Here is a 15,622-nt window from a genome sequence, read left to right on the forward strand (position 1 = left end):
TTTAGTAGGGGAATAAAACATGACAAAAATACATATAATACAACTGAATGGGAAAAGTGCATAGGAGAAGTCAAACATATCCTTGGAGATATTGGGAAATGTCATATTAACATTTGTCACCTGGAATAGGAGTTCTATTATTCTGGTCCAGAAATACATGCAGTCAAGCAGGCAAGAAGGCTGAAATGTAAATTGAATGTAAGAAAGTGGGATGAAGGAAAGCTAGAAAGATGGACTGAAAACAAGTCTTAGAAGTTCTTGAATGGTAGAGTAAGGGAATTATTCTTTGTCCTATAGGCAATCAGGAACTTTTTAAGGCTTTTGATTAGGAGAGTAATAACATTCTCAGAGCAAAGCTTAGGAAGCCTACTTTGAAGGCATGAAATGTAGATTGAAGGGAAGAGACAGGGAGATAATGAGGTCTGAATTACAATGGTATCAGTGAGAGGACAGAAGAGAATGCATAGCAAGTGTGTTATACAGTTGCACTGGATACCACTGGATGAGCAAATAAAAGTAGAGGTGGGTGTGAAGAAGAGGTAAGAGTCTAACATGACAACTTTAAGTCCTGGTTGCCTGGTGGATGATAGTGTTAGCCACAGAAATAGAGAAAAAGTAAGAGTAGGTTTGGGGAAGGAGACAAATGTCTTTGAGACATGTTGGGTTTGAGAAAATGGTGGAAAACTCAGATGGAGCTGTCCAGAAAGTACATTGGAGGAAATGGATGGCTAAGCATTGATAGATGCTTTTTTCAGTAGCCTGAGTTCTTCAAGGCAGCCATTGTTACCAACAGAGGTGACATCTAATTTAGTCCCATTTCTCTTCTCTTGAAAGAAATTTGAAAAAAATCTAGCAATAAGTAATTTCTTGAGTTATAAATCTAAATTTTATTATGACTAACATACAACTTTATAATTAGTTCATATGGAATGAGTGAAATATGATACTAATTGCTACAAGTCATATACAAATGATAGATAAAATGGTAGATTCATAGAATCTCAGAGTTGGGAGGGACCTCAGAGATCATCTAGCCCAACTCATGTTTGAACAAATGTCCTTTCTAATGATACTCCAGACAAGTGATTATTGGAGCTCCACTTGACAAATTCCAGCAATGGGAAACTCACTGTCTAACAACAGCCTGTGCCAATTTTAACCGTTTATGATTGTTAGAAAGTTATTTTTTATATTCAAGTGAAATATGCTTCTCTGGAGCTTTCTCCCCTCACATCTAGTTCTGCCCTCTGGGCCCTCTAGAAGTAATCAAATAGCTATGAAGGTTATACAAGTTTAGAAACTCTTTGACCAGAATACTTTCTTAAGTGGTTGATACTCTGTAGTCCCTCGCCCTGTATGCCTCCCTGTGTCTCTCTCCTTCCCCCCTCTGCCCTGCCCCACCCTCCATTTAGGACTTAGCATTTCATGTGGACAGTAGATGACTTATCCTCTTGTTCTTTAGTCTTGGCAATATGGATGTCACTTCTCTTTCCACATTGCTATCTCCCTCTATTTCTTTTTGCTCTGGGCCTCACAGTTTGCAGGTCTGTATTGGGGCACTTCCTACTCTATTCTCCATGCTCCCTTATTAATACAAGGAACCAAGATCATAGATATCACAGCAAAGTTTTTCCTGCTCTAAAAGGAATTGAAAATGATTGAGATAATCTGTTGTCTGTGGCTAAAGAGGCCTGTGTAGTACCTTTGGCTTCCTTTCTGCTCTATGTCCCCACCTAGTGCCTTACCTTGGTCATTAATTTCATCTTCAGTTTTTTTTTCTAAATCTCTCTGATCCATTATTTGTTATAGATGATATTATGTATTTGATACCTCTACTGCACGTCTTTAAGCAATTTCTGGTGGTGTCCATTTTAATACACTTTTATTCATCTATTCATAGAACTATAGAGTAATAAATTTTTAGGGTTCGAAACAAAAGGGGGAAAGGAACATGCATTTATTAAGTGTCCTCTATGAGGCAGGCATTGTGTTAGTTGCTTTGCAAATACCTTATTTGATTCTCATAAAAACTTTGTGAACTAGAGGCTAATATTATCCCTGACTATTACAGCTGAGGAAACTGAGGCACAGAGAGGCTAAATGACTTGTTCAGGGTCATACAGTAAGGGTCTGAAGGTGGAGTTAAACTCAGGTCTTCCTGAGTCTAGAACCAGTACTCTATTCTCTGTAGCACCCAGTTGCCTCTAGACAAATGGATCTGAGTGGTCATCCAGTCCAACCCATACAATACAAGCAAGAATCACTTCCACAAACATCCCTGGTGATTCTCCCCCACTTAAAAATCTCTGGTATCTTTTAAGATATACCCTTTCATTTTGTGGCAACTCTAATATTTACAAGGTTTTACATTTTATCCAGCCATAATTTGCTTTTTCTATAGAATGCATGTTTTCCTCCTAATTTGATTCTCAGAGATAAGCAAATTAAGTCTAATCAGTCTTTCAAATGACAACCTTCAGAGACTTTAAAATAATTATCATTATCACACTTTGGCTAAGTTCTTTCCTTTCACTCCTTCCATTTGGTTGTTGACATCAGTGTATTACTGAGGACAATCTAGTAGCAATGATCTTCCTGATTTTTTGTTGTTTGTCACAGCCAGCCCCCAGATCATAATGTGGAGGGGATGGGACAAGGAGGACACTGTTGCGGGGTTCAGCCACTATCCTTAGCTAATTCTGGGAATAGAATTTGAAGACAAGTATAGCAACTTCATCTATAACTGGTCTAGGTTGAAATATTATAGATTTACAACTGGAAGGTAGCTAAGAAGCCATAGATTCCTATTGCTTCATTTCACACATAAGGAAAAATATGTAAGAGGGCCAGAAAGTGGCTAGATTAGGATTACAAATCTGATAAATGTCTAAGGGAGGATTTGAACTAATCTTCCCTGCTGAAAGTCAAATACTCTGTCTAGCCACTGTGCTACCTGGGTGCTTCAGAAATGTAGTCTGAAGCCTTTGAACGATAGAGCCCCGTAATATCATTGAACTGTTTAATATAAACTCCATTTTGACATTTGTCAAAATTTTAGATTCATAAATATAATATCAATTCATCTGTGAATATGAAGACATTTGTAACTTCTGGGAGGTAGTATCAAGACAGATGGACCACTGTAAATAAAAATGTATGAAGGGAAAGGGAGATAAAGTAGTATGGACTATAGTGGCAAGAGAACTGAACTAGGAGCCAGGAGACCTACATTCTAATTGCTGCTCCAGCACAAAATACCTGGGTATCATTCTGGGCTTCTCATCTTAGGAGTTGGACCTGAAATGCGAAGGAGTTAGAATTAGGAGACTTCCAGTTGTAATATTCTATACAGGTGAAGAAGGAAGATGAGAAGCTGAGAAACAGAATAGGAAGGAGTTATCATTCTCTAACCCCAACCCCCACCATTTAATTTTTCCTAAATTCTGTGATTGATGGAGTAGGGTGTTGGCTTAATTAGCTTTCAGTGCTATTCCCATCAAACTCTGATTCAGTAACTCTCCTGTGGTGTCCTAGTTCTTACGAGATGACAAAGAAAACCACTGAGATAAAGAGAGCACATTGAGGAAAGTATCTTCCATTCCCTGTATAGTAGTTACTCTTTCTGAACAAAGATCTTCAGAACACACTCCCGGATTTGTCTAGTCCTAACTCCATAGATGATGGGGTTGAGTGCAGGTGGGACAACCACATACAGATTAGCCAAGAGGATGTGAATGTATCGGGGGATGTTTCGGCCAAATCGGTGGGTCATAAAAGAGAAAAATGCAGGTGTGTAGAAGCACAGCATGACACAGACATGGGAGCCACAAGTGTTGAGAGCCTTGAGCCGGGCATCACGAGAAGGGAGCCGAAAGACAGCACGGAGGATGAGCATGTAGGAAGTAGCTATCAGGATCACATCCACTATTATGTTAGAAATCACCATCAACCCATAAATGATATTGACCCTGATGCTTGCACAGGCCAATCGAGCAAGGCCCATGTGTTCACAATAGGTGTGAGGAATGATATGATGCCCACAGAATGGCAGTCGGTGAATGAGAAATACAAATGGGGTAACCAGAATTAAGTTCCTCCCAACAACAACTGAGGCTAATATGATGATTGTTTTGCTGGTGAGAATCATAGTATATTGGAGGGGATTGCAGATGGCCACAAAACGATCATAGGCCATGGCTACCAAAAGTACTGTCTCCATGCCTGTAAACATGTGAATGAAGAACATCTGGGCGAGACAACCAGCAAAACTTATTTCCCTCAAGCTGAACCAGAAAATGCCCAGCATCTTAGGAATGGTGGATGTTGACAAACCCAAGTCAATCACTGACAGCATGGCTAAGAAGTAGAACATGGGTTGGTGGAGACTTCGTTCAGTTTTGATTACTAATAAGATGGTGACATTCCCCACCAGTGCAATTAAATACACAACACAGAAGGGAAAGGCAATCCAGATGTGTATACCTTCCAGTCCTGGGATTCCTAGCAGGAGAAATGAGGAGGGATGGAATTCAGTGACATTCATAGGAGACATACTCCTAGGCAGTAATAATAGCCCACGGGAAAGCAAGAAGGCTTGCCTCTCTTCCAAGGCCTTCTCACAACCAGGCCCTGGAGAGACACAAAGTACATCAGCTTTAGTCAATACTAAATAATAATAATAATTCACATTTATATAATACATGATTGTTTACAAATTGTTTTCCTTCGCAACAACTCAATGTGATATTGAATGCAAAGATTGGTTATTGTTCATTTTATAGGTGGAAAATATGGGGTTTAAGCAAGTAAATTAATTTTTGAGGGCTATCCAAATAATATAAGTATCAGAGCCAGAGTTTGAATGTAAATATTTTTACTTCAAGCCTAATGTTCTTTCTCCAGGTTTTGCAATCTTGAGAGCTGGGATCAAATCTTTTTTTTTAACTCATAATAGTTTTTTGGCTGTAGACAACTCATTTAAAGTCCCTGATCCTCAGTTTCCTCATCCTGGAAAAAATTATTCATACTGCTTACTTCATATGGCTGTTGTCTGGAAAGCATTTTCTTGAAATCTATGAACATATGAGTTATTACTATACACTTTTATTGTACAATATGTATTAATATAATATATATTATATGTATTACTTTTATAATATACTTATTACTTTTATAATACACTACAATAATTACTTTTATAATACAATACTACTTATTACTTTTATAATACAATACAATAATTACTTTTATAATACACTTATATTACATATTATTCATTACATCACGACATCTCTCAATGTTCAAGAGGAAATAGGTGTTTTTAAAAGTTGACAGAATTTCTTTCTCTATCCTCAAGGTACTTAACTTCCTTCACACAGTGCCTATTATTAGCATCAGTATTGTTTACCTATTATTCTTACTGTTTCTAATAACTCCTACACCAATGTCACATCCTGGTATAGAGGTGAACCTAGGTTTTCGTTGATGCTCTTGGAGTACAAGGTCTGGCAGTTCTAACCAGTCTGGAAAGACTTTGGATGAAGAGCTAACGAGGACATCTATATGTATTTTCTGAGGTATGGCCTAGCTAATAGCTAACATTTACATAGTACTTTAAAGTTTGTAAAGTGCTTTATACTGACTATCACATTTGATCCTCATAACAACTCTGAAAGGAGGGAGACTGAGAGAGATTAAGAGACTTGCCCAGGGTTGCAGTTTCTGGGGGTATGATTTGAACTGTGATCTTGCTGATTTCAAATCTAACATTCCATCAACTAAACCTCTTACCTAAGTTTGGAGAGGTTCATTACCAAGTTGGTCACAGGTGGATGATGATGTCAATACTAATTTAATGTTTTTTGCTACCCCAATGATTTGATACCTTATAATGAATTGTAGAGAAGGACTTCAATGTTCATCAGTGGAAGAACTGAGACTACCTACCTGACAAAATGAGAAAATCTTGACATAAGTATTCTTATTAAGGGGACAACTCTTCCAGGACACAGACTTGAGTTTTCCAGTCCCTTTTTTTGTTTTTCCCCAGGAAATCAGGATGGGGCCATATACAGGAACCTTTAGCCAGTAGTATAGGGTGATGGCTAGTGGCTCATTTATCTTAGCTCAAGAAATATGGGGGAAAAGATGGGGCAGTGAGAGTAACAGCCTCAATAATGAATGGATTGTACATATTCCTGAGCAAATTCCCAGAAATAACAGAGTCAGTAGCAAACTTCAGTTTAGACAAATTACATAAATCCTGCTATGCTCGAAATGGGCTACCATGTGTGTTCAGAAGAATGGATGGCAATAAGGTTGATTTGACTTTTTGGAGTGGAGAGATGAGGAGAAATCAGACATTAATACCTTAAGGTGTCTGGGGTTTCCTCAAAATAGTAGCTATATCTTCTACAGCATTTGCTTATATTTAATGGTGGATATAACAATAAAGACGGTGACTATTAAGTACAAAGATAATTAGTTGGCTATCTCTTATTTCTCATACTTGCTCTTCATTGATGTCTCTTGCTCAGCGTTCATTCTCCATCTAAATCCAGCACTCTCCTTTCTCTCACCAATATGCACTATTATTTTCTCCTTACTCTGCTCATCTCCTGGTGATCCCATATTTAATTCTACCCAAGAGAAAGATAATCTCTGGTGCAGGAGAAGCATAGTCTCTTTCTACAGGAAGAACCCTATGTCCCAGAGGCCCCCCTCTATTCTATTTACCACAGGCCCTGTATGTATGTGTGACAGTCTGACATCTTCTTCAAGAACCTTGGGCATACAGACACACATACACATACATGTGCATATATATATATATACACTTACATATATGTTTACATATAAATGGGCTAATATTTATATAGGAATGGTGGATGTTGACAAACCCAAGTCAATCACTGACAGCATGGCTAAGAAGTAGAACATGGGTTGGTGGAGACTTCGCTAGGCACTGTGGTAAGCACTTTACAAATATTATGTCATTTGATCCTCACAATAAACTAGGGAGGTAGGTGTTATTATTATCCTTATTTTGCAGATGAAGAAACTGAGTCAAACAGGAGCTAAGTGGCATGCATAGGATCACACAATTAATAAGTTTCTGAGGCTAGGTTTGAACTCAGATCTTCCTGACTCTAGGCCCAACTCTCGATCCACTGTGCAACCTATATATACATATATTAGATATTATGTGAATATATATTTAAAGTACTGGAAAGCACCATCCCTGATCCAGAAGAGTTGCTAACCTAATCCCTATTTGAGACATGCATGCCTGGGGGGTGGGAAAAGGCAGAAAAGCATCTCAATTGAGTATCAATCATAGGACTGCGATGTCCTACTCCAGGAAGGTCTCCTGTCCTAGGAAGCTGTCAGTCTGTGACTTACAGGATTTATAAAATGAAAAGCTTTTAGAGATCATTTATTCTTTTATATATAAATGAGGAATCTGAAGCCAAGAGAGGTTAGCACATTTTGTTAATATCACATAGGAAGGAAGGAACAGAGTCAAGCTCAGTTTAGTTCAGTTCAACTCATCAAGCATTTATTAAGTCCTCCCCATTTTCTAGGCATTGTAGGTACAAGGATGAAACATTATTTGACCTTAAAGGGCTTACAGTCATTCTGGGGTCAGGATTGGAACTCAGATTCTCCCAATCCAGATCCAGATCTTGTTTTTGGCTGCAACATCTTGCCTAAGAGTCCAGTAGAGGAGTATGAGACATAGATGAAAAAATAATAATCAGTTCATAAGTTAATAAGCATTTATTAAGTGTCTACTACATGCCAGCAACTTTCCTAAGGCAGGGGCCTACCAAGAAAGGCAATAGATAATTTCTGCTCTCAAGGAGTTCACAGTCTAACAAAGGAAACAACATGCTACATAAAGGATATATTGGATATCATCAACAGAGGAAATACACTAATATTAAGGGTTATCAGGAAAAGTTTCCTATAGTGAGTAGGATTTTAGCTGAGCCTTGATGGACACACAGAAGTGGGAGTGAGGAGGAGAGCATTCCAGGTAAGATGGGCAGCCAGCACAAATAGCCAAAGTCAGTGAAATATTTTGTGCGAGGAACAGTAAGGAAGTTAGAGCCACTAGATCACAGAATATATGTGTGTGTGAGGGTGTGTGTGGAGATTGGGGATAGGTAGTAATCTATAAGAAGACTGAAAAAGCAGGAGAAAGCCAGATTATAAAGGGCATTAAATGTAAAATAGAGGATTTTATATCTTATCCTGGATGGGATAGGGAGCCACTGGAGTTTATCGAATATGGGGGGAAGGATTACATGATTAGATCTGTGCTGTAGGAAGATCAATTTGAGTGAATGATGACCAGAGTAAGGAGAAACTTAAAGCCAAAAAGAAGGCTAATGTGATAGACCAGGCATGAATTAATCAGATCCTGAACCAAGGTGGCGACAATGTCAGAGGAGAAAAGAGGGTGGTGGTGTCTTTGACAATAATAGGGAAGTTTGGAAAGAGGAAGGGAGGATTTTGTGGAAGAGTCAGAATTCAGTTTTGGACATGTTAAGTTTCAGATGTCATGTCTATGGGATATTCAGCTGGAGAGGATCAATAGGCAGTTTGAGTAATAATATCAGTAAGTTCCTAACATTTCTATAGTGCTTCAAAGTTTCCAAAGCACTTTACACATGTTATTTTCATCTCACACAGGAGGAAATGTATACTATATACATTAAAGAGCAAATACTTTGAAGAATTTCAAAGCAAATGGTTATTTGACATCTAAAATGGAAAACTATTATCAATGAGCAATCAGGGAAGGCTTCCTGAATGAGATGGCATTTTCATAGTGTTTCAAAGAAAGGTTGAAGTTTTAACACATGATGAGATGGAGGGAGGGTATTTTGGGAATAGGAAACACATGGGCAAAGATGCTGAGCTGGAACAGCACAGGCATGTTGGGTGAATTGGTAGTTTAAAGTAGTTTACTTGTCAGGAATGTAGAGTACATGGGAGGGGAAGTGATATGAGATAGGAAGGGCAAGTAGGGTAATGTAAGATGATGCGAAATCTTAATGCCATAAAAAGGAATTTGAACCTCTTTTTTCCCTGTAGTCATTAGGGAAACACTAATGACCCCAAATTTAAAGAGTAATATAACCAGTACTGATGCATAAGAAATATTATAGCTTAGATGTGAAAGGGAAATGATGAAGACTTGGTATATCACTAATGCGATAGTTCAAGTGGAGAGTAATCTGGGTCCATATTAAGGTGATGGGAGAGGAAATGGAAGAAGGAATATATATTGGGGATGTTATAGAGGTAGAATTATTAGAAATTGGTAAATAATTGGATAAGTAAGGTAAGGGAGAGAAGAATTGAGGATAACATGAAGTTTTATTATTTCTTATAGACAAGAGGAATGGGGTTATTATTATTATATATTATTTATTAGAGACGAGAGGAATAGGGTTACCACAATCAGAAAAATGAGGAGTTAGAAATAAGATCAGGCCTAAGCAAAAAGAGAATAAACTTGATCTGATGTGTGAGACCTTATATTTTAGAGCAAGAAGGGATCCTAAGTCTAGAGCTTTAAGGGATGTTAGAGTTTATCTAGCCCAAGCCTCTTATCTTACGGATGAGAAAACTGAGACCTAGTGAGGTGCGGCTTACTCAAAGCCACACAGATAGTAAGTGAAAGATGTGGGATATGAACCCACTGACTCCTCTGACTCCAGAGTCAGTGCCTCCCATGTTGAATTTGAGATACTACTGTGAAATCAAGGTAGAGATGTCCTACAGGCAATTTGAGATGCAGACCTGGAACTCTCAAGAGAGATAAAGGCTTGAAATAATAGATCTGGAACTTATGTGAAAAGATTCAATAATTGAAGTTGCAGAAGTGAATGAGATTTCTAAGGAAGAGAAGACAGTGAAAAGTTTAAATGTTCATAGGACATGTCATTAGGGAATATATGCATCAAAAGTTTGGAAGTAAAATGATGGTATATAGTAGGAGAATTATAGATTATTGCTTGTAATGTTAAGTGCCCCAGAATGCAGGAAGGATGAGGACTAAGAAAAGTCCACTGTTTGTTGATCAGGAGTCATTAGAGATCTTAAGAGAGCAATTTTAATAGAATGATGGTGGGGGGACAGATGGAGGTAGAAGCCAGAGGATTTAAAAAAATTGAGGCAAGTGCTGGATAAGTAGGAAATAGAATCACTGGGCATAAAATATTTTTATTAGAAGTGAAAGAGAAGAAAGGGATGCAATAACAACCACAGGGTATTGAAGAGTCAATGGAGATTATTAGGGATTATAAACTGACACCTACCAGAATAGAATATATTGATAGCAATGTGAGACTAAGAGAATAATGAAGGAGAGGTTGTAAGTCTCATGGGGATACATACACTTTTTTGCTTTTCATCCCTAGTTTCCTTCATCCTTTCCTTTTTGCTATGTTTGAGTGTGCTATGTTTGCTAATTATTTGATAATAAACATTTTAAGTGCCTAATATGTTTGAGGTGCTGTGATAAGCACTGGGGAATCCCTGAAGAAGCTTGCATTTTTACAGCGGGGGTGGGGGGCACGCAACATAGAGACAAATTAGTATAATGCAAACAAAATGTTTGTTCTTCGGTAGAAGAGATTCCTTCAGTCACTCTTAGTCAAACTTCTTTGACCCCATATTCCCTACCCTGGACCTAGATATGGGCTCTGTCTTTCTCTTTATTCCTCCCACCCTACCATCCTTTGTTTTGGAGCAGATTTACCTACCTCAATGTCTGCCTCAAGGACAGAACTTGGCTGCTTTCATCCAGCATGTGAGGTCCAAGCTTCCTTTGTTTTGAAGAGAGAGAAGGATTTTTTTCTAAAGCTGAAACTCCTTGGGGAACTTCATTGGGCCTCTCTGTAGTCTTGTAATACGAGGATGGAAGAATAGTTGTCTCCAGGCACGGGAATGTTATTACTGCCAGTATTCACACATGGGACTCCTCTTCCCCCCACCCAACCCCTACCACTTGTCTGGGTATATTTCTTGGGTCCTAAGAAATCTATGATTAACAGTATGGCTGTTGGAGGGGAAGTAATGGAGTCAAGGCGAAGGAGGAGGACACCTAGATAGTTTAGGGGATTTCATCTCTTGTTTTGACTTAAGAAAACACTAAGACAACACTTTGATGTTTTCTTTTCTTATATTCAAGGGAACACGCATTCTCCTCCATCCTGCCCTTAGCAAGACTACTCTATGTACCAGACACTTCTACATCCTAAGAGTTGCAAAGGGCTTCAGAAGACATTAAGCTCATTGTCAACCAAAAAATGAAAGTCATCTACAACATCTATCAAAAGAAAATCATTTAGCCTCTGCTTGAAAACATCTAATGCATGTATAGGTCTCCACTCAATTGTTTCTTTCCTCCCCCTGGATTCCAGCATTTTAGTCTAATGGCAGGTTTTTAAAAAAAATCCTCAGCAAACCATAATCAATTTATATTATCTGTGCCCATTTAGATGAATTATAATACCCTATCCACGTAGTTCTACAAAACTACTAACCAGATCATTACCCTAGTCACGAGTCTTAGCAGTAAAAAATCATAAGGCAAAAGATATAATTATCAAAAATTAAGATAATTGATTCCCCATCACTATAATATTAATACAACTCACTATAATCCTCCTTTCTTAATAGCATGCAAAGACGAACATCAGTATTGCCCATTACCACCTTGAGGACAGGTTCATCCTTCCAACTGACAATTAATGGAGAAGTGGATGTGGACACAACTTGTTCTGGACTTTCCTCACCTCCTTCCTTATTGTTTTGGAAGAGATTCAAATGGATTGAGAGAAGTTAAAGATAGTTTTACCCCAGAATTGTAGAATCATGACTATAGAGTTGGACATGTCCATCAAAATGCTACTGTACAACCTTCACATTTTGTATATGAGGAAACAAAAGCCCAGATCACACAGATAAAAAGAACTACATTCAGAATTCTAATGCAGGTCAATTGATTATGAATCTATACATATTACCTATCTATACTTTAAAAAAATGAGTTGGGAGCTGAGTGAAGGGTGGATTAGAATTTGGAGACATATGAGTAATGGAGACCAAGCAGAAGGCTATTGCTCTTATTAAGGTATGAGGTGTGCAGGCCCTGAACTAGGGTGTTGACCATATAGGTAGAGAAAAGACATGTAAGTAAGATGTTGTGAAGATCATAGCAATGTGTGGGGCAAATAAGTGAGGAAAACACTACCTGTGAGCCTAGGCAACTGGAAAGTTCATAGTATTCCCCATAATAATGGTGAAGTTTGGAGTAAGGAAGGCTTTTTTTGGCGGGGGGGGATATACAATGATTTAAAGATAGAAGAAACGGATATGTTTGTAGACCAGAGAGGATGAGCTAGTATATAGGGAGAAATGAAAGATTAGAGGGGATATCTGAACCCAAGTCTTCCCATATCTGAGGCCAGCTCTCTATTCACCATGCCATATCACCTTTTTGAGTTTTCAAGTGGGCTCATTTTCTGTGGTAGAACAAGAAGTCCCTGAGACTTCTTGTTCCTGTCATGTCATTCTTTTTTATAGAAAATCTTCAAAACTCTCTCTCGGATCTGCTTGGTTCTGACCCCATAGATGACAGGATTGAGGGCAGGTGGCACAACTACATAGAGATTGGCCAGGAGGATGTGGATGTAATGGGGGATGTTGTGGCCAAAACGATGAGTGAGGAAGGAGAAGAAGGCTGGCATGAAGAAGGCTAAGATGACACAGATGTGGGAACTGCATGTATTGAGTGCTTTGAGTCGAGCATCCCGGGAAGGGAGGCGGAAGACGGTCTGGAGTATCCTGGCATAGGAGATGATGATCAGAATCACATCCAGAAATAATATGGAAATATTTCCCAGACCAAAAATGATGTTGACTCTGATGCTGGCACAGGCCAGTCGAGCCACACCCATGTGCTCACAGTAGGTATGGGGGATGACTTTGTGCCCACAGTAAGGGAGTCGAAGCAAGAGAAATATACTAGGAGCTATCATAAGCAAGCTCCTTAGGAAAACCACTAGAGCAATGAAACCAATGGTTTTGTGAGTAAGGATCATGCTGTAGCGGAGGGGGTTGCAAATGGCAACATAGCGGTCAAAAGCCATGACCAAGAGTACAATACTCTCCATGACTGTGAAGAAATGGATAAAGAACACTTGGGTGACACAGGCCCCAAAGTCGATAGCCCTCAAGTGAAACCAGAAGATTCCCAGCATCTTAGGGATGGTAGCTGTGGACAAACTCAAGTCAATTCCTGACAACATGGCCAGGAAGTAGAACATGGGCTGGTGGAGGCTTCGTTCAGTCTGAATTGCATACAGGATGGTGATATTTCCCATGAGGGCAACCAGGTATAAGGCACAGAAGGGAAAGCCAAGCCAGATGTGTGCACCTTCCAGCCCTGGGATTCCCAGAAGCAGGAAGAAGGAAGGATGGAACTCTGTGTCATTAAAAGAGGGCATCTTTATGGGGGCTACTAAAGGCTGTGATCATTTCTGAAATATCTTCCACCCAGAGTGAGAATTCACCATCTCCTTCTGGAGTCCTGGAGAAATAAAAGAAAAAATGTTAAAATCTTCTGTGTACTTTTACCACTCAAGAGAATCTGAGAGGGGGAGTATCTCCATCTACTGTCTTTCCTGATCCTCTTCTTTCCCTGTATCTTTTAGAGAAAATTCTTCAAGGACATGGTGCCATTTGATAGCTATAGGTCATTCTCTGCTATTTCCTCTCCTTCCCCATGGGTATAATCTTCCAGATCAGAGAAAGGGGATGCAATCAATGGGGCAACTAAGGAAGTAGAGGGGGTGGGTGAGAATCACCTCCCTTAAGACACTCGGTTCTTTTCTACTGTGCTACAGTCTATATCCAGTCTAAGTAAATGTAGGTGTGATCTTGGGCATTTAACTGCTTTATCAGTGAGTCTAAATATTTGCCGTTACAATGGATGTAACTTGAGACCTATTGTAGACACTGGGAAGAATACAAAAGAAATAGAGAAGCTGATCTATTCCGTTGAGAATAATAGCATAGAAAGGGAAATGCTCCCTCTGTTTCTGTCTCTCACATACACATACACATACAGAAATACACACACACTAATATAGCGTAGAGAATAAGGGGCTTTCTGTCAAGAGACCTGGGTTCTAGGCCTGATCTTGTCACTGATTATCTTTGTGACCTGGGGAAAGTCACTCAAACATTATGTGTCACAACTTCCTCTGTTATAAAATGATAGAACTCACTGAATTCTAATTTTTTTCAACTGTAACATTATATGACTATTTATAAAAAAAACAAATTAGAGTACAGGCTCTAGATTTAAGTAGAAGATGTTTAGTAAAGTGAGATTTGCACATATTGTTCCCAAAGATGTATTAAATTGGTGGAAAATATAGACAAGAATGTTGCAAGGAGGAGACATGAACAAAGGCACAGCAGCAAGCTTTTTTAAGGCATTGGAGGATTATGGGATAGGTCTTGTCATCCGATGAGCAGAGATGATAAAATTAGTAAGAATCAAAGGCTAAAAGGTAAGACTCTCACAATTAGCTGCAGTAGTTTCTTGAAGGCCAACTGTCTTGCAACATCAATGTTCCAAAGGGGGAGCACTGTCTGTATCTTATAATGTTACAACAGTGAGGACTTGCCTAACTCAGCTTAGGAAGTGGAGGAGTGTGTGGGTGGTAGGTCATGGTTAGGGAAGAAGTGCAAATTGTGAGAGAGAAGAGTGTATAGTGAGGGTTCTTCTAGAGGAGTGATACGGGAGTCAAACCAAAGCAGGAAAACTCCATCTCACAGAATCCAGCAGTCATGTTGCATTAAAGTTTTCACTTAGAGAGGCTAAAATATTCCATTTTGCCCAAATGATTCATATGGGGCTTGTTTTCACATTCATACACAATTCTCAGTCACTCTATTCCAGCTGATTTAATCGGAAGAAGAGCCACCTAGTGAGGAAACTCCTGTCTCTTCTGTTAGATTGTAAGCTTCTCAAGGGCAGGGACTGTTTTTACCTTTCTTTATATCCCTAGTGCTTAGCACAGTGCTTGTCACACAGTAAGTAAGGTTTCTCCTTCTGATCTGTCTTGCCTTCTAATCTTTTTCTGTGGCACTCACATTCTCCTAATCTCTTATTTGGTAACTTTGTGATCTTGGGCCTTTTACTCTGCCTCATTTCTAATATTCAATAGATCAGCAAGTCTGTCAATTCCCTGTCCGTATCATCTCTCCCACATTGGGAGAAGCTAGGTGGCACATTATATGGCACATCAATTATGTCTGATTTTTTTCAGACTTTGAGATTTTCTTGGCAAAGAACTGCACTAAAACACTAGCTAAACCACTAAAGTGGTTTGCCATTTCCTTCTCTAGCTCATCTTATAACTGATGAAACTGAGGCAAACAAAGTTAAGTGAGTTGCCTAGGGTCACACAGCTAGTAGGTGTCTGAAGCCAAATTTGAACTCAGGAAGATAAGCCTTCTTGATTTACAGTCAGGCAGATCTGAATTCAAATTGCACCTCATACATTTACAATCTGTGTGACCCTGGACAAGC

At 39.0% G+C, this 15,622-nt stretch overlaps 1 protein-coding gene and 1 pseudogene across 1 annotated transcript; both read right to left on the bottom strand.

The window, feature by feature from the left end:
• Window positions 1-3,613: 3,613 nt before the first annotated feature.
• Window positions 3,614-4,552, bottom strand: LOC118838240 (olfactory receptor 52E4). The gene has a single exon (XM_036745476.1). The coding sequence runs from the start codon at window positions 4,550-4,552 to the stop codon at window positions 3,614-3,616; it is 939 nt and encodes a 312-aa protein (XP_036601371.1).
• Window positions 4,553-12,587: 8,035 nt separating this feature from the next.
• On the bottom strand, window positions 12,588-13,595 carry LOC118838264 (annotated as a pseudogene).
• Window positions 13,596-15,622: the final 2,027 nt, after the last annotated feature.

This window comes from Trichosurus vulpecula, chromosome 2, assembly GCF_011100635.1.
Source record: "Trichosurus vulpecula isolate mTriVul1 chromosome 2, mTriVul1.pri, whole genome shotgun sequence".
NCBI lineage: Eukaryota > Metazoa > Chordata > Mammalia > Diprotodontia > Phalangeridae > Trichosurus > Trichosurus vulpecula.